Below are 23,387 nucleotides of genomic sequence, written 5' to 3'. Positions count from 1 at the left end.
TTTATTTCAATGTTGTTGAGATTTGTCAAACTTGTTTCCACTTGCAAAATAAAAGTCTAGGTGTCCATGAAACCCAAAGTTTCTGGAAATAAATATGACATGCGCCCTGATGTGGAGAAAAGGTGTTTAGAGTATTACAGTAAGTGCAGTACGTGAAAGTATTATAACAATGCCGCATGGAAGTTACTGTAACTAAAACATTTGACTTCCCTTACTCGTTATAACTTGAAACTGTTGGTTGTGTTTTCCAGTTCGTGGAGACAGCATCTAGTGCTCAGAAGTCAAGCACGACGGATCCGTTCTACCGTCGTCAGTGCTGGGAAATAATTTGCTGTTTCTTGGTGGCATCCCTGAATTTTAATGATGATGAGAATAGAGCGCAGCAGCTTTTCTCCTGTCCAAGGTATATAAGAGCAGTTGGAGGCAGAAGAATATTGTCAAACTAACCTCATTCTTGATATTAAAATAGTGTACAAAATAAAAGATGTTTTTCCAGCCTGATGGTACTAACATGACATAACAGATTGTTAATCACTGGCTTTTCTTCGCAGAATTGTAAGCGAGTCCCAAGGCAGTCTATGAGGCACTGATATAGATTTTTCTCTGAGCACCCAGAACTCATTATTTACTGGTACAGTGAGCCCGTTAGAGGCTGTATCACAATTAGTTTGGGTTTAGTATCCTGCCAGTACCAGGAGGCTTCTACAAGTAATGTGTTTCTTTGTCATATCATAAACCCAGATTTCCCATTTGCTCTGTGCCTCTTACATCAGTTGCTGATTTAGGAAGCAGCTACTGCATTGGCCACTGTTGTGACCATTGAACATTAGGATGTGAGTGTAATTATCTTTACTCATTGTGATTCGCTGTTGCAGTTTTGATGATCCACATGTGGAGATCTCCGCAGTCCATTGGATTCCGTACAGATTGCAGGACAAGCAAGCCAGAGCCACTCACCAGATGGCAGTCACAGGTAAGTTCATCCATTTGAGTAAATTGTTTAATAAACTTCTTTTCTGAATTATAATGCCATTATTGAAAGAAGAAGAAGAAAGTGTTGAAGACCTTTTTTCCTGAAAAGTAGCAAATGGTTTTAATGAAATGAAGAACTTGTCTATTTCTTCTATTGACACTACAAAGAAACAATGAAGAACGTGATTTTTCTTTGCCAGTTTAAGGAACCACATTTTGAGGCTGACCTCCACATAGTTCTATAATTGAGAATGCATGGAGTGTACCTCCATGCTCCCACTGCCTCATGGCATTGCGCTTAGTCACAAGGATAACTTCAGCTGATATAGCGAACCATTAAATGTTTAAAAATCATAATCGGTGTTGGTTTTCTGTAAGTCCAAGTGGTGTTAGAACCCAAAGACCACTGTGAGAACCTGAAATCTCTCTTAAAACCACATTTAGTATGTGAACTTGTTGAAAGCGTCTGCTTCATATCTGGAAAAGCCAGTAAGGCCTGTTGTGTATGTTGGTAGGAGTGTTTGTTGCTGCAGCCATGAAAGAGTTACGACGGTGTTCCTTGTGTGTCACTACACAATGGTGGCGATATCACAGGAAGCTGGTGAGTTCAGTTTTATAAATTTAGATTGTTCAACATTGAAACAATTTATATTACTGATGGTGAAGTTTCCACCTTTGCTTCCAGAAGGCATTATAAAGTGGCATTACTGATGGTGATATGGAAAATAAATCTAATTGATACGGCTACCTCTTGCCCCTTGTCGGTTGAATTCACCTTAGTAGTAGAAGTGCTACAGATGTTGGCTGTGTTGTAGTGGCTTGCCATTTCTTAATCTTTCATTTACGTCCTTTCTTCATGACATCAAAACAGGCGAACCTGAAGGGCATGGACCGACTGGTGTTTATAGACTCCCTTGCTGTCATAATGGGGCACGAGGAGAGGGAGCCGTGTAAGCCGGGACACCTCGGCTCCAAACAGACGGCAAGCGAACTGTTCGTTAAATATCCACTGAATCAGTGGCAAGGGAAGTTGCGTGGGTCTGACGTGATGTGTGTGAGTTGTAGAGTTTGTAGTTGCAGTATTATGACGTGTGGAAGCAACAAGTACCTCCGAGTCTTAAAGAGTGCTCGGGTGACCGCACGCCCACAAGTTTGTGCAGAGGCTACTCACTTCTTGATATACAGCGAGAACGTAGGCTCCCGGATTAAGTTGTTGTTGGGGGTGGCCCGCGAGGGGCCTTGGGACCCTTCCTGGAAGGACAGACCCAAAATGCCGTCAACTGGTGCTTGGTAAAAACCGTTCGCTGGCACGAACGCGAAGTCAGGGATGCGGATTCCTCCCACCTGTAACGCATGGATTGCGACTTGTATGCGCCCTGTGAGCTGTGTGAAACAGCTGAACAGCGTACATGTTTAAAATGTGGGTTTCTTGTGTATTTTTGTTTCGCTTTACATGTGGTCTTTCTTTCTCTCGAAGGCTTGTGCTTGCAGAAAATGTTTCTAGAATTACGTTTTTCAATAATATTGTCATGTCACATTCTCTTCCATGGTAAATTGAAACATTTTTGTGAACTAAATATGTTGGAAATTTGTCTTTCTAGATTGTGACGCCTTGTAGTCTTGTACCTGGTGACCAAGGTGGAATGCTGAGGCAATGCATTTCTCCGAAACCTGTTGGATTAGACGGCGTCACAACTCAGAAGACCGCAGTCCACATTATGGCCGCAGCGAAAACTTCTCACCTGCGTGAAATAGCTTATGACACTGATTATGCAGAGGAGAGCAATTTATTTATTTTTTTCGCAAAAAATAAATTGTCGTTTTCACCAGTGAACACTTTACTTGCAATGCAAACATGTTAACAACTGGAGCCTGGGTTTTCTGAACTGAGTACGAGGGTTGATGATTCATACTCACTGTCAGCGTATCCTTGGCAACAGGACCGTACACTTTTATCTCGGCGTACGACAGGGAGATGTTTCCGTACTGCTTCTCCAGGTGGTACGTGTCTGACAGGTTCGCCCTGAAGACGTCGTGGTACTCTGCAGCACAAGAGAAACGCACGCGGATTAACGAGAAACTTGGGCCTGTCACCTAGAGAGAGTCCGACTCTGGAGTCCTCGTCAGTTCTACGCACATCCTCACAATTTATTTCCCGAGAAAAATCGTGGTTCGTGTTTACGTTGTTCGTAAGTTTGCTTAGTTATTCCGGTCTAAATCTGGCAAAGAAACTTAAAATAGACCACGACCTCTTTCTTGTCTCTCTCTCTCTAATTCCGAAAAATCTAATAATTCATTTCATTGTTACATGACTCTTGTCGTTGATACAGCGTCTTTGAAACCGAATGAGCATGTACACAATATTATCTGCCAGTGTGTGTATTTACTCTGAATGTCCCCGCCTAAATCTCCCTTCATTTTATCGCAAGTACAAACGTACAATATTCGTTTGGTATGATTATTAATTCAAAATGGACCCTTGTAAGTGCCACAGCGTTCCGGAAGGGTTTCGCTCGAGTTCCTGGGGTTGAGAGAGAGGGTGGAGGTTCCCAGGCATTGCTCACTCGCCCTTCTTCAAAACTCATTGTGTCTGTGTATTCAGTTCCCACCCGGAAGATACACATGTTCATCGCAAAGATCAGTAATATCTTAAGCATTTACTGAGGCAACAGATTTGTCCGTGACAGAATGGGGCGTCACCTGCCGCTGAGCTGCGAAGATTGTGTTCGAAGTTTCATCGATTTTGGCTACGTACTGCAGTAATACGGCGTCGACTTGCACATCTCGACGGACCCGTGTCCATCAGCACCCTGAACCCTTGGGGAGGAGTCCCTAGGTAGATCTGCCCCAGAAGTCCGATCTGAAATAAAAGTCGAAGAGTAAGAACAAATGAATTGCTGCTAAATTCTTGCAATGTGTTCACATTTCGGTGTTTGTTAATTTCTCATTTCTGGATAAATTTTGTAAAGGATAATTGAATTTGGTGATCAGTTTTTACAAATGTTGCTAGGAGGGGGTTCCTTGGACCTCAGTCGAGCGGAAAAATTATTTGTGGCCTGAGGGCAGAGAAAAGTTTGACCACCCCGATTCAGTCTCGCGACAGGATTCCGTGGCGGCCTCTTGAAGACACGGGAACACGCCTTAGGGCTACATGACAGACGAGGCCACTCAAAAGACAGTCGTCTTCTCAGGAAGGGCTCTGCCCCGTGGATGCTACGCGTTTTATCTACTTACTTTGGGAGCCATTATCACTTCCTCGGTGGTGCCATCTGCTGCTATAATCTGGTGTTTTTCGGCGCCCCGAAAAACTACTTGTTGTAAAGGAACCCTGTTTAGACAGAAAACAAGAACACAAGAGTCAGAAGCTGCGCGTTTTTGTATTGCTATGTCCCGGTTTTCCGTGCGTTCTTTTCCACTCCATTAGACTATGGCATACCCGAGAAACACCCCTCGCTTTCTTTCTGAGTAAATTTTTGTAGCGGCCGGATTGCTGTAATCGTAGATTTTAACACTTTGCATTCTGCTTCTGTTAAAAACCTTTTTCTGTTTGTGTGTTTTCATGGTAACATGTACTTTACGCTATTGAAAAGCCCAAATAGTTAACTTTAATGTTGAGAGACGGCGATCACGTTTATTTTTCTGATCTTATTCACCTGACAAACCCAGATCGAAAAAGCCAGTACTTCTAACGATATTTGTCGTGCGTAACATGCAAAGACTTCCCTGCCCTCTCTTTGTGGAAGACCGTACTAAGTACCGACTGTCGAATCGCAGACAAGCAGTCGCCCTGACGATGGAAATAGTCAGAATTGTTGGACGGTTTAAATGATGAGATTTCTAGATCAATTCGTGATGTTTCACAGGATTACCTCTTTATATACATAGATTGATCTAAGCAATAATGCTGTTGAATTTTATGCGGGTAGGGGGGGGGACTTGCGCTATTTGAATATCACCTCGTGCTCTGATTTTACCCGCAGGTGTTCATGTAATATCTCACTGTGTTCAGGTAAATATGTGTCGAAGTCCGCTGGGACTACGAACGGCAGCAACTGTCGCTGTGATCGCACATAGCGGATAGGGCGTGCTGGCGGCATAGTCGCCAGATACCCTCACCGTATTTAGTTCGTTCTGCACGTGTGTCTGAATGGCCTAGTGCCTTTCTTAACACGTGTTAATTGCTTAATTTCCCCAGTTTAAATTCTAACAGTATTTTCATTTCTTCTAGAACTCACCTTACTACGTCGTGGCAGGATGTGGCAACCACGAAGAGGACGACGACGAGCAGTTGAACAGCAGACATCTTGGTGGTGTTGCTTCCAGGTGAGAATGAGGCACACAGCTCCTCCGCTAGCTTATATACCAGCCCTCTCACGATTGCCTGACACCATACGTCTCCTTAGAGGCAGGTGATACTTAATGGCGCGCTCGTGCCTTCTCGAAGTTGGCACCAGCTGGTTGGTGTGTCACATAATTTAAATTTGAATTTGTCTGAAACAGGCATAAGTTATTAACCATTTGGTGTAAGCAATGCAAAATGAATAATTGACAGTCTTGTTAGTTTTGTAGCGACATTAAGAGAAGGCAGGCTGGTATAGTAATGAGTCTTACGAAAATTAGTCAGGAAAGTGTGTAGGAATGTAGAGTGAAGTCCTGGTGTGATCTTCCTTGTGCGTGTAGCGATAGTGCCGCAAAATGTAGAAGATTGTTTGCCAGAATTTTGTGTGGGGTATTGGTTTGACTTATTTGGCTGGATTCTTTCTTTTCGACTCAGGTGCTTTGAACATGTGGTTAAAGATTGTTGACCTGGAAATGATATGATGTAGGTTTAGTGTTTGTGGACCACCTTTGCTGCTCCCTCATAAATATATTTTTGCATAACTCCCTCCTTCTCTCATCTTAGGCTCCCATATCCCCTACCACTTAAACCCTCTGTAATTTTTTTTAGAGGGCAGAAATCAGTTAGGTAAAGCATAGAATACCAAACCCGTTTCTGCCCTCCTTTTATTTCTACAACTTAATACTACTGTAAGAATCCGCTGGGTCTCGAACTGCCGACGTCGTCCTCCGCAGTCTCGTACGTTGCCTCTTCGGCTACGAGGCGTGTGGTAGATTGGGATTCTGGTTCGATTACTTATGTCGATGCAGTACGTAGTTTATTCGTTCGCTACTAGATTTCGTTGTGGCCAAGTTCGCAGACAGAGAGAGAAAAAGGAAGATAGCAGTTGGTAAGATTTGTTGCGTGAATCTAGTCTTTGGAGGTGTGGTATGACTGGAGTATGTAGGTTGTGTGTAGCGAGTTGTTAGTGTTTCGCCTTGGGAGATGTTTGCGTGCTACATTTATTTCAGTTCATAATGGCAAATATTCAGTCTCTTAAAATGCCATAATGCAAGAATCATTGCTGTAAGTTTCTGTGTGCGAACAGTGATATTGGTGGGCTGTTATTAGGTTACGGAATAAGAGACTGGAAATTATGGGGTGTTCTCATTTGTAGGTTGAGGTTATGTGTCGATGATTGTCGAGGAATGATTAAATGAACGCCACGAGGCATTGATAAGTGACATTTATATACTCAGAAGTGTTTATTATTTGCGGGTTTGGTGCCTTGTACAGTTACTCGAATAATTTCAATATGTTTACCTTTGAACGTGAATTAATGCTTGTTTAGCAATGCTGCATGTATGGTGTGCCCCGAGAACAAAAGTGCATATTCAATCAACTGCGTCATCAGAATGCTGTTTGGGTGGGGAAACTTGATAGTTAAAAGTGAATGCATTTTGTCTTTCTGGGAATAGCTGAGGAGAAGAAGCTTAATTGATCCTTGGGATTCAACTGAGGGGAAAGCTGTCTGTCACCTGACCAGCCTGCTGCTTGCCAGGAAATCAGTGGAGTATGTTCAGTACACTTGGCAGGCTCACTTCATATCGCAACAGAAACTTGGCTGTGATCACGAAGGGCACTCCTGTCTGCTACAGATTTATCTGTCTCAACTTGATGTGCACTGTGTAAGTACACGAGCAATATGATGTATTAGATGTGCTTGTCATGTGATAGAGTTAAGTCTGTCCAAGAATATGTGTCACTGTTCATCATTACAGTGCCATATTTAACTTGGTTGTTGTATTTCCTGGTGATCAGATTTTGAATATCACCATATTTGTGGAAAAAAGAAAGGCTTTAATGCTCAGCAAAACTAAAATATGTAGCAGTAACAAATCAGTGACAACCGAAGTTGCATGGGACTGATGTGATGTGTGTGTGGGAAGGAGATGTAGAGTTTTTAGTGACAGTATTATGAAGTGGTGTGGAATAATGTCAGCCCATACGGCTATTTTTTTAGGGGGGTGGTGGGGAAGAAGAGAAAGGTTGTAATATGAATCTGTAAGAGAGGGAGTTTAATTTTTGTCAGGTGGCTGGTTGTGTCACAGTCGTGACCCATATTTAAAGTGATAACTTGTGAATGGGTTTGTAGTGATCATGACAAAATTTGCCTTGTGAAAATGGAAGGTGCTTGTTCATTGGCTAAGATAGAAGTGTTATCTGTGTGGTGAAGTAAAACTGTGTGTTCTTAGAGGAGTGTGATGCATGTATGGAGGTATCTTGTTTTGTTGAATGTGAATGTATTTTCACTTTTTAGGAGTAGCGGAAATAGAGTGATCCTTCAGATTCTACTGAGCTGCATGCTGTGTGTCATCTGACCTGCGTACTGCTTGCCATAGAAGCAGTGAGTACAGATATGAAACTCCATTGTCAATAAATCACTTTACAAGTTACCAACTTGTTGGCGTAGTAAACAAAGAATAAGGACTAACATTTGTACCCTTTGGGGAAAGATTCCCCGTCATTAATGTCCGAAACTAGTGCATTAAGGACACCAACTTCATATAAAAAAAAATAATATCTGGATGAATATTCGGAATATGTACCAAGTTGGAAGAGGAATACTTCTTCTGTCAAGCAACGGTAATGCTCTGACAGAGGCTGACCGCATGTTGGATGTTTGATCTTACGTGTCTAATCCCCGGTAAGTCTATGAACAGCATTCACCCCCCACCCCCATTTCAGATTAAATATTTGAATAAGCAGGAGGCACCCATTAGAAAAATAAGTTGGCATGAGATTGTGCCATTTCAGACGACTTTGCCTCCAATGTCTGTGAAAGTGGCCCCTTGAGATTCTAGATTTCTTGTGTATCTTACACCTTTCCTGGTATATTACAGGAGGAGTGCACCAACACTAGACAGACTGACATCCGAGAGAAGACCGCTTGTGTCCCCGATGGTTGGCCGTCCTGTTGCTGAGTGCATACATGGAGAAGAGGACTGAATGCAGCATGTAAATTTTGTGTGCCTCTGGAGAGGTGGTGCAGTTTTCTGTTATTTAACCCATTGACAGGGGCTTGCTCTGTTGTGGTAATTGTGTTGCAAGTGTGATAGCAACTTAGATATGAATCATGTGAACGTGTAAGGTGTGGATGTCTAGTTATGTGTGTGGGGTGTTCTACGGAGTGTAGTAAAATAGTAGAAATGTCGGCCGCAATCACATTGCGTTGATAAGAGTCTGCTTCATAGTGTGGTGGCCAACACATCTTGGAATGAGAGAGAGTTTGTCCTGTGTGAAAGGCTGTAAGTTGCAGGTGCTCTTGGCTTTGGCCGCAGCTTGTCACCAAAGATGTGATTCCTCTTCCTGGAAAGAATGTGTTATTTCCTTTTATCTGCTTCATCCCATTTCATATTCTCAGTTCAAGCTAATGCCACAGGAATATCTTCAAAACGTCAGTCATTGTGAATCTGTTCGGAAGCAGATGGGGGGGCTCTGCAGTTTCACTCGTTTAGGAAGTGCGGTGATGAAGATCTCTGGCATAGCTATACCGGACAGTCTTGATAATAGTGGGTGTCCGTTCTCTGGCCCAGGAGGGCTTTAAAAGTGTGCTGACCACGCATTACTTAGTTTGTATTTTCTTCATGTAAATCTGTAAAGAGATGTCAAAGCGGGAGGTAACGGGAATACTTAGTGATCATCACCGAGAGGGAGTTTCCAAACAGTCGTTAACGGGAGATGCGCAATAGCAGTTGTCCTATGATCGAAAAGTGTGACTTGCCAGTTACTGTAACTAAAACATTTGACTTCCCTTACTCGTTATAACTTGAAACTGTTGCTTGTGTTTTCCAGGTCGTGGAGACAGCATCTAGTGCTCTGAAGTCGAGCACGGCGGATCCGTTCTACCGTCGTCAGTGCTGGGAAATAATTTGCTGTTTCTTGGTGGCATCCCTGAATTTTAATGATGATGAGAATAGAGTGCAGCAGCTGTTCTCCTGTCCAAGGTATATAAGAGCAGTTGGAGGCAGAAGAATATTGTCAAACTAACCTCATTCTTGATATTAAAAAAGTGTACAAAATAAAAGATGATTTTCCAGCCTGATGGTACTAACATGACATAACAGATTGTTAATCACTGGCTTTTCTTCGCAGAATTGTAAGCGAGTCCCAAGGCAGTCTATGAGGCACTGTTATAGATTTTTCTCTGAGCACCCAGAACTCATTATTTACTGGTACAGTGAGCCCGTTAGAGGCTGTACCACAATTAGTTTGGGTTTAGTATCCTGCCAGTACCAGGAGGCTTCTACAAGTAATGTATTTCTTTGTCATATCATAAACCCAGATTTCCCATTTGCTCTGTGCCTCTTACATCAGTTGCTGATTTAGGAAGCAGCTACTGCATTGGCCACTGTTGTGACCATTGAACATTAGGATGTGAGTGTAATTATCTGTACTCATTGTGATTCGCTGTTGCAGTTCTGATGATCCACATGTGGAGATCTCCGCAGTCCATGGGATTCCGTACAGATTGCAGGACAAGCAAGCCAGAGCCACTCACCAGATGGCAGTCACAGGTAAGTTCATCCATTTGAGTAAATTGTTTAATAAACTTCTTTTCTGAATTATAATGCCATTATTGAAAGAAGAAGAAGAAAGTGTTGAAGACCTTTTTTCCTGAAAAGTAGCAAATGGTTTTAATGAAATGAAGAACTTGTCTATTTCTTCTATTGACACTACAAAGAAACAATGAAGAACGTGATTTTTCTTTGCCAGTTTAAGGAACCACATTTTGAGGCTGACCTCCACATAGTTCTATAATTGAGAATGCATGGAGTGTACCTCCATGCTCCCACTGCCTCATGGCATTGCGCTTAGTCACAAGGATAACTTCAGCTGATATAGCGAACCATTAAATGTTTAAAAATCATAATCGGTGTTGGTTTTCTGTAAGTCCAAGTGGTGTTAGAACCCAAAGACCACTGTGAGAACCTGAAATCTCTCTTAAAACCACATTTAGTATGTGAACTTGTTGAAAGCGTCTGCTTCATATCTGGAAAAGCCAGTAAGGCCTGTTGTGTATGTTGGTAGGAGTGTTTGTTGCTGCAGCCATGAAAGCGTTACGACGGTGTTCCTTGTGTGTCACTACACAATGGTGGCGATATCACAGGAAGCTGGTGAGTTCAGTTTTATAAATTTAGATTGTTCAACATTGAAACAATTTATATTACTGATGGTGAAGTTTCCACCTTTGCTTCCAGAAGGCATTATAAAGTGGCATTACTGATGGTGATATGGAAAATAAATCTAATTGATACGGCTACCTCTTGCCCCTTGTCGGTTGAATTCACCTTAGTAGTAGAAGTGCTACAGATGTTGGCTGTGTTGTAGTGGCTTGCCATTTCTTAATCTTTCATTTACGTCCTTTCTTCATGACATCAAAACAGGCGAACCTGAAGAGCATGGACCCTTCTGGTGTTTATAGACTCCCTCGCTGTCATAACGGGGCATGAGGAGAGGGAGCCGTGTAAGCCGGGACACCTCGGCTCCAAACAGACGGCAAGCGAACTGTTCGTAAAATATCCACTGAATCAGTGGCAAGGGAAGTTGCGTGGGTCTGACGTGATGTGTGTGAGTTGTAGAGTTTGTAGTTGCAGTATTATGACGTGTGGAATAATGGCCCACTTGGCGAATGTTTTAAATTTGCTGGGGGGGAGGAAAAAAAGGCTCCAGTATGAATCTGTAAGCGAGGGAGTTCAGAATTTGTCAGGTCGCTGGTTGTGACCCGTATTTAAAGTTAACTTGTGAATGGGTTTGTAATGAACTTGACAGAATTTGTCTTCTGAAAATGGAAGGTGCTTGTTCATTGGCTAAGGTAGGAGTGTTAACTGCTTGGTGAAGTAAAACTGTGTGTTCTTAGAAGAGTGTGATGTCTTGATTTCTTGAATGTGAATGTATTTTCTCTTTCTGGGAGTAGCAGATTACGAGAAACAGAATGATCCTTCAGATTGTACTGAGCACCACGTGACCTGCGTACTGCTAGCCAGAGAAGCGTTGAAGTACGTGCGGCAACAGTTGGCAGACCGACTTGATGTCAGAAGATTAAACCTGCTGGGACAAAGAAGGAACCTCGTATCCGCAAGAAACTGATATCAGTCTGAACCAGGCATTCGTTGTGTGAGTACATGAGCATTAGAATGTATTTGATGCGGTTGTCATGTGAGAGAGATGAGTCTGTCCAATTTTATTAGGTACTTTAGATGTTGTGAACTTAAATGTGAGATTTGATATGTTGAAAGACCTATGTGCGGTGAGAGATTGGCATAATTGCAGTATCTGTGGTATGCTAGAGGCATTCATGATTCTCTAGTGAATATATTGTTCATAGGACATCAAAATTGGAGGTTAGGTGTAGCTTGTAGACGAGGGTGGTGACTATTTGTGATAAGGTTTTGTTACACGTGAGATGTGTGCAGTGCTGAGGAGCCTTTAATGTGGTCTGTTTACTAATTAATAAGTGAGCATTTGCCAGTGTAAGTAATTTAGTTTTGTGCACAGTGAGCGGAGCTGCCGGGATATTTTCTGTGTTTGTGCTTAATTTTAGAGTTTGCTGTGTTGAGCAAGGGGATCGGTTACAAAACTTGTAAGTTTGGGGTGTGGTGTTCGATATGAATTTGGATTTGCTTGCAAAAATGGAGATGACTGTCAGAGGTTCCATTTATTTGACACTTACCATATGTTGAGAGTTGTCAGGTGTCAGTCTCATGGACATGTGATGAGGCTCAGTATTACTTCTGGTATATTCCGTGGTTGTTGGTGGGGTAAGGGGATTTGCATTAGGATCGAGGAGTGGTGTGGTTGGTTGGAACCAAGTATAGAAAGGCAGTGCCACTTATGTGGGTCACAATGTACCAGTGGTGGTGTTCGTCAGGATTGTTATTTTATGTCTGTAAAATGGTTGTGAAGAGTTCTTGGCTTAGGAAAGACTAATTTGTTAGTGTTGTCAGTCAGAGTGTTCCTTAGGAAGAATGTAGAGATTGTGTTTTTGTGTGTGTGAGAGAGAGACAGGCTGAAGTTATTGACCATTTAGTTTGGTTAAAGATTGTTGACCTGGAAATGAAATGATATATGATGTCTGTTTGGTGTTCGTTGACCACCTTGGCTGCTCCCTCATAAATATATTTTTACATAACCCCTCCTTCCTCTTATCTTGGGCTCCCATATCGCACCCACGAAAACCCTCAGTTATTTTTTAGAGGGCAGAAATCAGGAAGGAAATGCATACAATACGAAACCCGTGTCTCCCCTCCATTCATTTCTAGAACTTATTACTACTGTAAGAATCCGTGCTGAAATGGAAGGGAGGGGACTTTAAGTGGTACAGCTCTTTTGCAGGATGTTTGTTAAAATATTAGATGTTCGAGCCGTCTGTGAGTGAAGATTCCTTTGCGTATGATTCTTGGAGGTAAAACGTAGCTTTGTTTGTTGCACGTTTTATTGATCTTGTTATTGGGTAGTCAATCAACATACGATTATGATGTTGAAGGGGTCCCGGGATCTTAATAAACATTGTGACCACAATCAGAAATTCTCGTGTAGACATGCTGGCAATTCCGTAATCAGCGTGCACTAAAACTCATCTCGTAAAACTGTTTATTGACGTAATGTCAGATACAAAATATTGTTTTGTAGAATTGCTTTCTTTATTTTGTTGTGTTTCTACTTGTTACATTGAGAGTGCTGCTGCTGGTGTCATGGAGAGATGTTTCCTCAAAGTAAGAAATTTTTGGTGGCTCCTTTACTTAGTGGGGAATCCCCACGTCCACATTACAGAATGTCTAAGTATTTGCGACCGGGTTGGTGGCCCCAGCACCCTGCCAGTTTCTTTAGCACTTACAGTCATCCTTCCATCATGTTATGTGAATTGGGTGTGGAGCGAGAGAGAGAAGGCAGGCAGTTGTCTTCTGGCAAACTGCTGCTTCTGTAATTGCTGGAAATGTGACCATACGAGTAACCAAGACTTTGAATAAAAATCTGCCCCAAGATGTGGGCGTAGGTGTGCGGATTGTTTTAAAAAGGGTAGCAGAAAAATTGAACGTAGTTTAGCGTAATGAATGGCGCGTTGCTTTGGTTAACAAGGAAATGATCATTTGTTTACCGTAACTGAAACAAATTATTTACGAACACACAGTCACGAAGGTCATATTGAACGGCTTTTTGCGTTTGCTTTACTTCATCGTTTTGTCGTCTGATTTGACTTCGTTTGTCCCCACCATTTTCCTACGTGATACGACCATAATTCGTTGCGTTGGATACGTTACTGGGCGGGGGAAAAGGGTCCCTTTGTAATTTATGAAAGTGACATTTGACAACTTGCCGAAGTGTAGCCTAGAACGTTTGTACATTGGCCGACAGAATTCGTGTATTTCTACATTGATTTGAGGTCTTGTTCGTCCTCGTAATCGTTAAAAAACAACTCGGCTCAATTTGAATACTAAGCAAAGTGTTAAAACTAGCTACTACGTGTTTGTCCAGGAAGGCACAGATGTTTTGTAGTTGGTAGTATAGCCAGTATGATCTGAGTTTTTATCCATTTTTGTTGTCTGGATTTGGAAACAGTTATTATTGAAATATGATATTGTGTAATATTACCAGTTAGGATTTCAGTGAGACAGATTAGATGTTTGGAAGAAGAAGATGACAATAATGATGACAGTAATTGCAGTAAACTTGTCTTCGCAATGTGTGTGTTACTTTTTTTTCAGAATTGTCACCTTTACTCAGAACACCTGATGTGATCTGGATATGCCATTCAGGTCGCTGTGGTGTGACAGCAGATAGGTTGCGGTGTTTAAATATCAGTGTTGTAATGCAGTTTGGAATAAGCAGGGTTCCTAATGACGTAGGATGTGGAAAGAGGCAACTCCATTCTGAATGAATCTGGTTACATGTGGAATGTCACGGCCATAGCACTTTGGAATTTCCTGGAAACTCGGCTATGCTGTCAGAGGAATTTATCTTCATCCAAGATTGTTTCCTTCCACACAAAAGACTGAGCTACGCCGCAGTTTAAAATATAAGGTGACATTTTCATTGATCTGTCTTTTACACGAACATTTGTCATTTCAGAGTTGGTGACCATGAAATAATGACTTTTTGTACAGACTGGATGCAGCGGCTTGTTATCGTTTAGGTTCAGCTGTAACAAGGTAAATGTTAGGTGGAAGGAATATGTTGTTTGTGGCAATTCTTACTAATATAGAATATCACAATTTCTTATCTTAAATAAGAATTATTAAGAAATCTGTCAAACTGCCCTCCACTCTTTCCATTTTAGTTTTGATTAGATCGATCATTGCTGGTGGACGTCGTGGTCTCTTACAATTGAACAAAGTTTGAGGTAAGGGATTCCTATTTATTATTATTGTTCATCACATTTAATGTTTTCATCTGCATTTTTGAACTCGTGTACGAGAATTAGACTTGTCTTCTTTTTAACACAATTTCAATTAACATTAGATTGACTTGTGTGTGTTCACGGCAACATTGATAATAAAAGAATATTCCAGTAGGCAATTAACTTTTTACAATTTTAAAGGAATTAAACGTGTTTCGTGGCCCAGAATCTTAATAAAAATATGTCGATGCTAAGAAGTGGGGTACATATTCTGAATAATAATTCTAACACTTTACAATTCCTGATACATCGACATTATTAAAGCGTTTTAGGGAACTCTGAAGAATTTTTATTTCGGATTTAGAAGCCTAATTATCGACGAATCTCCCTACATCAGCAGATTAAATCCAGGGAATGTTTGCTGTTATTGAGTGCAAAGTATTTATGGGTGCAAAACGTGGTCTTTCACTTTGAGGGAGGAACATAGACTGAGGGGCTCTGAGAACAGAGTGTTGAAGAAGATGTTTGGACCCAAAACGGGAGTGGGACAGATAAGAGAGAAAAATACTTGACGAGCAACTCACCCGATGTTGTTAGGGTGAGTTGAGTGTTTACAAGGCCTGAAGGGAGGAGACCTCGGCGTAGGTGGCAGGATAACATTAAGATGGATCTTAGGGAGACTCGATGTAGCGAATTGGCTTTCCGAACACGATAATGAATCATCTGGTTCAGTAAAGGAAGTGGGATGTTCTTTGACAAGCCGAGAACCATAGAATATCTTGCTCATTGCAGGTTGAGAGTAGCGTGATGTAGGCCCGATCTGCGCATGCGTTAGAACGACTTTGAGATTTTGTGACTGTTCCCAACTGTAATTCTCGCGTTCATTTGATAAATTTAAATGACGTATTGTGCTCTTGGTTTATATAAACGTGTAACTTAGGCAGGAAAGTCCTTAATCATGTAAGCTCTTACGCACTTTTACTTCTACAGAGAGAGAAGAACTCGAAAATTTTATGCTTATGAAAAGGCGTAACCTTCTTTTTCCAAAATTTGTTTGTTAACTGCCCGGTTCTGCAACAAAGGTCGCATAATTTGTGTGGCATGTTTTTGTAAACCTTGACAAAGATGGCTTACTACATCGGCGAGCGGGAGGTCATTGCCCCGATCAGCTGGTAATGCCGCATGGGTTAGTAAATGACGTCATAGCCTCGCGTCACACCCAGGACAGAACAGGACTCTGAAGCCACGGATAGAGCGAGCGATACAATCCCATGTCAGCAGATGCGAGTCGAGAGACCGACGGAAACAAGGCAATGAGAATAAAGCCTCAGTGGGAGACCCGGAAGGGGCGAGGGAGCCATCTCAAGCGTGCGCCGTGGATCATAAAGCATCAAGGATTGGACTGCGAGACGCGGGATCAACATTTCTAGATCAACGATCACGCAGGTTATGAATTGGCCGTGACGTCGAATGAGACTCGAGTCCATGCCTAACGATTCGCTAAGCTAATTAAGAATCCCTGAGACAACCCATCAAAACCCCGAAATATCCCACCAGCTACGTCACTCTCCGGGAGTGGACGCAGTGTGCGACCAGCCACGTCGTAGCGGACGCCGCGATGTACGCGACAGACATTAAGGAGGCTAATAAGTCCTTTGAAAGTGCGACAAAGTTCAAATACTTGGGAAAAACAATAACGATTCAAAATGATGCTCACGAGGAAGTTAGGAGGAGATTAAATTCCGGAAATGCTCGCTACTTCTCAGTTCAAAATATTTTGTCTTCCCGTCTGATTTCTAAGAACCTGAAAATTAAAGTATACAAAATACTAATTTTGCCTGTTGTGTGGTATGGGTGCGAAACATGGTTAATTTCGTTGACATTACTGTGTTGAATATTTCGGGCACAAACCTGGGTCCACATTTTCGCGTTCCGCTGTTATGTTATGGCAGTGCGCGTCAGTGTGGACCCGGCTTTAAGAGGCCGAGAAGTGAAAATGAAACTTAAAGATAAAAAGAAGAAGAAGAAGGCAGAGCTAAGACTCGAGAACAAGTGTCCATATCCAGAAAATCATTCCGTACCGAGCATATTTTATTAGCCACGTGATCTAATTAGAGGTTTGTGGCGACTATTACCGATTGGGTACAAGAATGTTTTGTGGGGTGGAGTTATTTTATCACGTGCTCGTGGCTGATTTTCTAAAGACATGCGTAATTTAGTATTTAAGAAGAGCCGGTTATTTCGACAGGCTTCTGTACGCTGTCAGAATTTTCGTTCACTGTTTAACGTTCAAATGCGGCAGGCAAACTTTTTAAATTTTGGGACTTTACTGAGTTACGATGCAACTGACCATGAATGCAGAATGCAACGTGCGTGTTATTTCAACAATTTTAGCGTTCGTGAATTTCTTGTCACAGTGAACTTACTAAAACTGCAGCTGTGGTAGCTTGCTTGGTGACACACGCTATGCGACTCCACCCCCATTTAAAAGAAGGTTGAGCTGAAACAGGGTGTTTCATGTTAATTGTCGTTGAAATAAAATTTACTGTGCGTTAGATGTATAACACACCTCTTTCGATCTTTACTTTTTATGTATGAGGGGATGGTTATTCATGTAATAAATGTTTCGAACCCCCTCTGAGCTTAAGATTATGGCAGAGCAGATCTCTATCTATCTACCTGTCCGAAAGTCCATCCACCTGTCTTTATTATCCAGAGTTTCCGCATAAAACACAGTAACTAAGTACAACAGCAGAGCATACAGGCTTGGATTCAAACCAGTAACCTGCCGAGTACGAACCCCATTCCACAGCGCCCAGTTCCCAAGCCGCGCGTCGATGCCTGTTCGTTGCTTGGTTCTCAGCGTCAATAACAAATATAATGCTCCATGCGCTGTGATCTAATAGGGCAAACCACGGAAGTCAAGAATACTTTTCCAGAAGTCAGATTTCTTGAATAGCCCAGCGACTATTACATTGTCAAGAAGCATTCTGTTCTATAGTTTGTTTCGCAGTCAAATCTAGAGCTCATAACGTGACGAGAACAGTCCTAATGTATTTGAATACATTTATACAAAGACTGAATAATGGCTACAGATTTTCATGAAGCTAAACCTACGATGGCTCAATTTTGTGGGCCCTCAGATTTTAATTGGGAAACTTGGATGTTTCCAAGTTAATGTATGTTCAATAATTCTCTTGTGTTTGGATTATTTACGACGCGAAACTTGGTCAGTGGCATTTATGCAGTGTCACAAACGCCTACATTTTGCGTTTTGGGCGAATGCTTTGTGTTGAAAAGCTTGAAACATTGGGTACTTGGCTAGTAACAGCGGAGGGATACAGAGTGACATAGCGTGGGAACCGCGGCGCGCCATTTGCTTGTCTGGTCTCTAACGTCACTTACCCCAGGTTAAAATTTATATAATTTTATGTGTGTCGAACTTTAAAACCCAAATAATAGGCGTACTAAATATATTTAGTGACGTCTGCACTTATTATTTTGATCATTAAATGCCGTCCGTTTGTTAGATTTAGCTTGAACCGTCACAGGATGTCAGGTGGGGTGACATCTTACGGGCGAAATCGCTCTTCATTTTTTTAATCGCGTAGCATCAGAGAGCCATTAGCCTTCGTAAGGGTGAGACGTGAGCCTGCCTGCAGTCTATCTTGGCCTACATCGTACGAATCTGGTATTGTAGAATAAGCAACTAGTGTTCATAAGTTGTATTAAATAGTTTACGTGAAATTAATTGTGATTTCGTATTAATAGAGACAAATTAAATGTTCTCGGAAACGTCCAAAAGCTACTTCACTTTTCTTTGTATAGTTGGATAAAAAGTAGTTCGTGGTGTGTGCAAATCAGGTCGTGTGAAACAATGAAGAAGTGTTCACTAAAAACGTCGTAACAGTTTCGTGATTTGAAATAACTTCGACTTTGATTTCACGTTGCTCGGTCAAGAATTGCAAAATCATTATTCACGATATTCATTCCAACATGGAAAATTACGTGCGAAGTTGGTAGCCATTATGGCGTCTTTTTGCGATGCAGAAATATTAAATATTCAAGTCATTCAGAAATGAAGAACTTTTCCAAAATATTAAATTTGTTTGCCGACTTTTGAGCACGTACACAAAATTACTGCTGACCAGTGGCTTTGTAATCCGCGTAGCCTATAGGAACTGTACCGAGTACACATTAATATGAATAATTAATTAGTTGCAAAAGTGGTAGACATTTTGATTTTTCCGACATGAATATTCAAGCTGATCTGAATTATATTACATATTTATAATGAATGAGTTTTGCAAAGTTTCTAGAAGTTTCTCTTCAAAATTCTGGCGAACGTTTGGGAATCAAATTAATTGTTGATTGTCATTCTTATAATTTAGTCTAAAAATTCAGTGGTCCCATTGTAAAGTTATTGTCATATTTTTATGCAAATAATTTGAAATGCACTTACTTAAATAATTATTGTGATAATATTATGTCAGTTCGGTTTCATATAATTTGATGAGTACATTTCCGTCAAATAGGGTTACGATGCACTCAGATGTCATTGCTAATATTAAATAGTTTTGTTTTCATATTTATAATCAGCTATTTACATGTGACATTACCGTAAAATGACCTCGCTCGGCTCACTGCTTGTTGCATCCGGAAGGCTCTCGGATAGATTCCAGAGCTGGTACAGAAGGTTTCGTGTTTTTATCCAGTTTCTCAGCGCATAACTAGTCACTGTGTCTTATATTATACTTTATTTTCGAAGCTGCATAAGGATGTGAGCACTAATGTGCCAAAGTTAAGTCGTGGGCACTATTTTGGGATGTTTCAGATTTGGGATGCGTGCAATAGAATGACGGACAATTGTCTTCCTGTGATTAAATGAAAAAGCTAATTGCTTGTGAAATTCATTTCTTAGGATGTCTGCACCATTCCATTCCTTAAAATTACGTTGCATTTTATCTTTACGTCGACACGTTAAATGATTTGTTACATCTTTGCAGCTTTTCCTGTACTCTCGCGTAAAATATTCCCATTATCCATAGAGTCAGGAATTCTTCCACTATTTCATCTTCCAGGATAGGAAACCATGAACACTTTTCATCTCCTCGTAAACTCCTGTCGTTTGTTCTACTTAGGCTACGAAGTCTAAACTGCAGTGCGTTTAAAAAGTTCGGTTCATTGCATTCAGGATTTGTACAAAACTTGAAACATGTTCTCCTGCACCAACAAATTATTCCCCATTATAGCCAAGGTTCTTGGATTGTGACTGAGTAAGAGCAGTAACTGTCAAATCCGCTGACGTCACGTAAATTAAACATTGATATAAAGTTATTTGATGGCAGACTCCACACACGAATCGTACAAATTATCATTCTTTCTGCATGACTAACTCACTAATAAACCTAATAATTCTTTCCTTCTGTGTGCATGGCCGGCGAACACTAACTTTTCATGATTTGTACGTTCTCGTGTGCCCCTGCCATCCGTTGCTTCTTTGAATGTAGACAAATTTTAAATTTCGTTTCGTGAAAGAGCTTAAGAATGAACTTCAGTCGAAATCACGACAGTAAATAAATGGGACCAAAGGCGTCCCCACTCACAAATTCAAGGAATATTATAAAGAGTAGTATGATAATATTAAAAATGTCGCTAAATATGTTACGTGTGATGGGTAGTTGGACAGAACCTTCTATTTAATGTGTTTTGTTCTGAAGTTTCGGTCAGGATTACCACAGTGAAGTTTGCAAATGTTGAACACAGCTTCCATATCAGGTGTTATGTTATCCTGACATTTCAATAAGAGCTCTTAATTAATTTACATCTCGACGCTGAGGCTCTCTGTCCCTGTTCCAACTTCTCGATTCTCTTCCACGTCTTCATACATTACAACGTTTTCGGGAAATTCACTGCCACAAAAGAACACGGAAGTTAATTCTCGTCACCAGAAAAACCGAAATTCTACTCCTAGTCCGAACCATTTAACTTAAATTCGGATCTTAACTCCGTTTTAATAATATTCTCCTCCACTCCGAGGCCCCTTAGCTCGTGTCACGTGTTTCCGTGTCAAAGTTTTCTGCTAGGTTTCAAATTCCTTGGGCGTGGCCTTCTTGATGTAATCACAGGAAAGAATAAAATAAATGAAACTCCTTCAACTGATACATCGTTGTTATATCATCATGCTTCGAGTCGAGAATAATTTCAGTTATTGTAGAGTATGAACTTATGTAGGCGTTGCCTTAGTTTTCTAATTTGTTCTGTGCTAGAAAAGATGATTCCATGGACCCGGAATCAAAACTTTAAATAATTCATTTTGACCAAACATCGGACGGCCGTCTTCGCTATGTGAAACTGAATAAAATCACGAAACCAAGCAAAGAGGAGGTTTTTGATCAGAGGAGCTTATGAATGCAACCAGTGGTGGACGGAGCACGGAAAACCAAAACTGTTTTGTTATTGTTAAATTGAGATTTGCAGACATCAGCAACAAATCTTTTTAAAATTGGTTGTCTGTCCATTGAAGAGCCTCCCCCCCCCCCCACAGCTTATATTTTATACGCAACGTGTTATGTATGCTGTCTAAATGCCCAGCCAATCGTAACCATATTGATTTGTTTATGGCTGTGATGTTCTCACACTAAAAGGCCATGTTACACGATCATATAACTTGCCGAATTCGATGGCGCACGCATTCATCGCGAACTAACAGACATGTCGAAATTTCGTAGTTATATCGCGCGGTGTATTACAGGCAGGCAGGCTCTGGTCATTGCGGTAAGATTTTCGATAAACCAGGAAATATAAGAGAATATTTGCTCGTCAGGGATTTCGAAGTGTTTAGTGTTCAGTAAAGATTGGCTCAGAGTTTCGAAAGAGTGTAAAGTCTGTGTGTGAGTGAAGCGGCCCTCTGAGTATTTGTGGTTGTGTTGTGTTGTGTTGTGCCAGCGAGAGACTTCGAACCAGGGACCATGGCAAGAGGAGCAACGCGCAAACAGTAAAGTTAAGAGAAAAAACCAGTGTCGGCCGAACCCCTAGTGGACGAGGACCCATCCGCTGGAGGATGGGCTGGGTGCTCGCGGCAGATCTTGTACGCCATAGCATCGGCACGGTCTTATCAGAGCGGCCAGGCCCCAGGTTGCCAACGATAACCACGTCGGTCCGTGCCAGGCAACTTGTATTTGACGCGGCGCCCGCCACGACTGAGGGCATGTTAGGTTAAGGTCAAGTTGGCAACCCTGTGCACTTTATACTTTTTTATAGTTTGTAAGTGTCCTCCCTGCCCTCCCCGATAGGTGCCCAAGTTAGGTCGCGTGCACTTAGCTTTTGTGTCCATGGCAATGGACGTTCAGTTAGGAGGGTTTGATATTTCTGTGTGTTTTTTTTTATCACAGGGTGCACAACTTGACAGGTTCGGTCGGCACGACCAATGAAATCAATGCGAGAAGGAGAGACAGACAAAAAGAACTTTTGCATTCTCTTCCTGTGAACAAATCGCATTGCAAGGAAAAAGATTCAGTAAAGCCAAAATACGTATTTTGGTTCTTCAGTCTTTCGCTTCAGTGCTGAAAGATTTGTCTGAATCTGTAAGGTTATTTATTGTCAGGAATTCTGAAGAGAAATATTATGTTTTGTTGTGTGTTTTATTCTGTGAACTGAATTACAGGTTATTCGACGTTAGAGAAAGACATCGATTGTGTTTTTTCTTAAGAAAGCGTAATTCAGCGTTATCGAACGCAGGTCAGTTACACGAACATTTTGCGTTTCGTTTGTCCGCGAGAATCGCGGAATTGGCGCCGGAGTTAGGATTTTGCACGACGAAAACTTCGCCGACGTAATAACGCGCTTTGGTTTGAACAAATTAGGAGTTTCGTGTGTTGTTCCGGGCCGCGAATCCGTGTCGCTGTTATTTTTTTCAGGAAGGCGAACTCCTTGCACGGGCGTAAAGGTAAGTGACAGAATAAAGGTGGGTGAGAGGTTCGACGTTGTTTGGTCCTCGTTTCCGACGTTTCGTTCTTCGATTCAGTGAACCGTCATTCCAGCGCGACAAATCTGAATTTCGTGTTCTCGTTTCATTTCCGATCTTATTGCGACGTCGTAAAAGCTCGATAAATTTTAGTCCGCGTTTTCGTTCGCCGAAGTGGATGGCCTGCAGTCGTGTCGCTTCGAAGTTGCGCTTGTCAAAACGGACAACTGCAATGAGCAATCATAAATGGCTACTGAACTCTGCGCATGCGCACAGCAGAAGAGATGAGTCACGGAGTCAACGAACAGCACAGGTAAGTTTTCTGAGTTCGTGTTCTTACTTCCAATGTATGATTGTTGTGCCGTTCTTACAGAAGTCGTTTTGTTTGTTTGTTTGTTTGTTTGTTTGTTACAGGTCCCGCTCATTTCCTGTGCCTCAACAAAGAACGATGCACGCCCGAAATTGGTTTTAGGTTTTACTTTGACGGAAATCCGTCCATTTTGGTCACACTGTTTCGTCTGTGTGCGGTTATGATTCGTGATTTGCCCAAGTTAATTGTCCTTTAAACGTTTCAATGTTATTTCGCGTCGCCTATTGACACGTGTTCGTCTGTCTTATTTTCTCCAGGTTGTGAGGATTTGAATAGGAGAGTCGACTTATGCACATAAGTGACGTGGAAATTATAATGGAAATGTCCGGGCAGTATTTTACGAAGTTGTGATTCATCGATTTTG

The 23,387-nt window shown here is 41.6% G+C and overlaps 3 protein-coding genes across 10 annotated transcripts in view; all 3 read left to right on the top strand.

Moving 5' to 3' along the window:
• The window catches only part of LOC147874298 (uncharacterized), an 88,416-nt gene extending 85,610 nt beyond the window's left edge, over positions 1-2,806 (top strand). For all 3 annotated transcript variants that reach the window (XM_087345716.1, XM_087345715.1, XM_087345714.1), the window contains 3 exons: positions 252-403; positions 876-973; positions 2,574-2,806. The gene's annotated coding sequence lies outside the window, so the exon portion shown is untranslated. The remainder of the gene's footprint in view (positions 1-251; positions 404-875; positions 974-2,573) is intronic.
• LOC147874297 (uncharacterized) lies at positions 1,008-8,515 on the top strand. Its single transcript, XM_087345717.1, has 5 exons — positions 1,008-1,573; positions 5,201-5,295; positions 6,769-6,978; positions 7,611-7,697; positions 8,194-8,515. Exons 1-4 carry the CDS (start codon positions 1,549-1,551, stop codon positions 7,614-7,616), a joined length of 336 nt encoding a protein of 111 aa, XP_087201843.1. The 5' UTR covers positions 1,008-1,548; the 3' UTR covers positions 7,617-7,697; positions 8,194-8,515.
• Positions 8,194-23,387, top strand: part of LOC147874293 (transformation/transcription domain-associated protein-like) — a 58,614-nt gene continuing 43,420 nt past the window's right edge. For 5 of the 6 annotated variants that reach the window (XM_087345708.1, XM_087345706.1, XM_087345707.1 and 2 more), the window contains exons 1-3: positions 8,194-8,308; positions 9,146-9,297; positions 9,770-9,867. In XM_087345708.1, the coding sequence (XP_087201834.1) occupies positions 8,300-8,308; positions 9,146-9,297; positions 9,770-9,867 (259 nt within the window). In that variant the 5' untranslated portion in view covers positions 8,194-8,299. The remainder of the gene's footprint in view (positions 8,309-9,145; positions 9,298-9,769; positions 9,868-23,387) is intronic. The other variant, XM_087345711.1, reaches the window with a different exon arrangement.

Source organism: Zootermopsis nevadensis, unplaced genomic scaffold (genome assembly GCF_977971745.1).
Source record: "Zootermopsis nevadensis isolate Lab colony 2312 unplaced genomic scaffold, Znev_1.0 Znev_ptg000009l, whole genome shotgun sequence".
Classification (NCBI taxonomy): domain Eukaryota; kingdom Metazoa; phylum Arthropoda; class Insecta; order Blattodea; family Termopsidae; genus Zootermopsis; species Zootermopsis nevadensis.
Note: the sequence above shows the minus strand (reverse complement) of the source record. Positions and strands in the feature narration are given on the sequence as shown.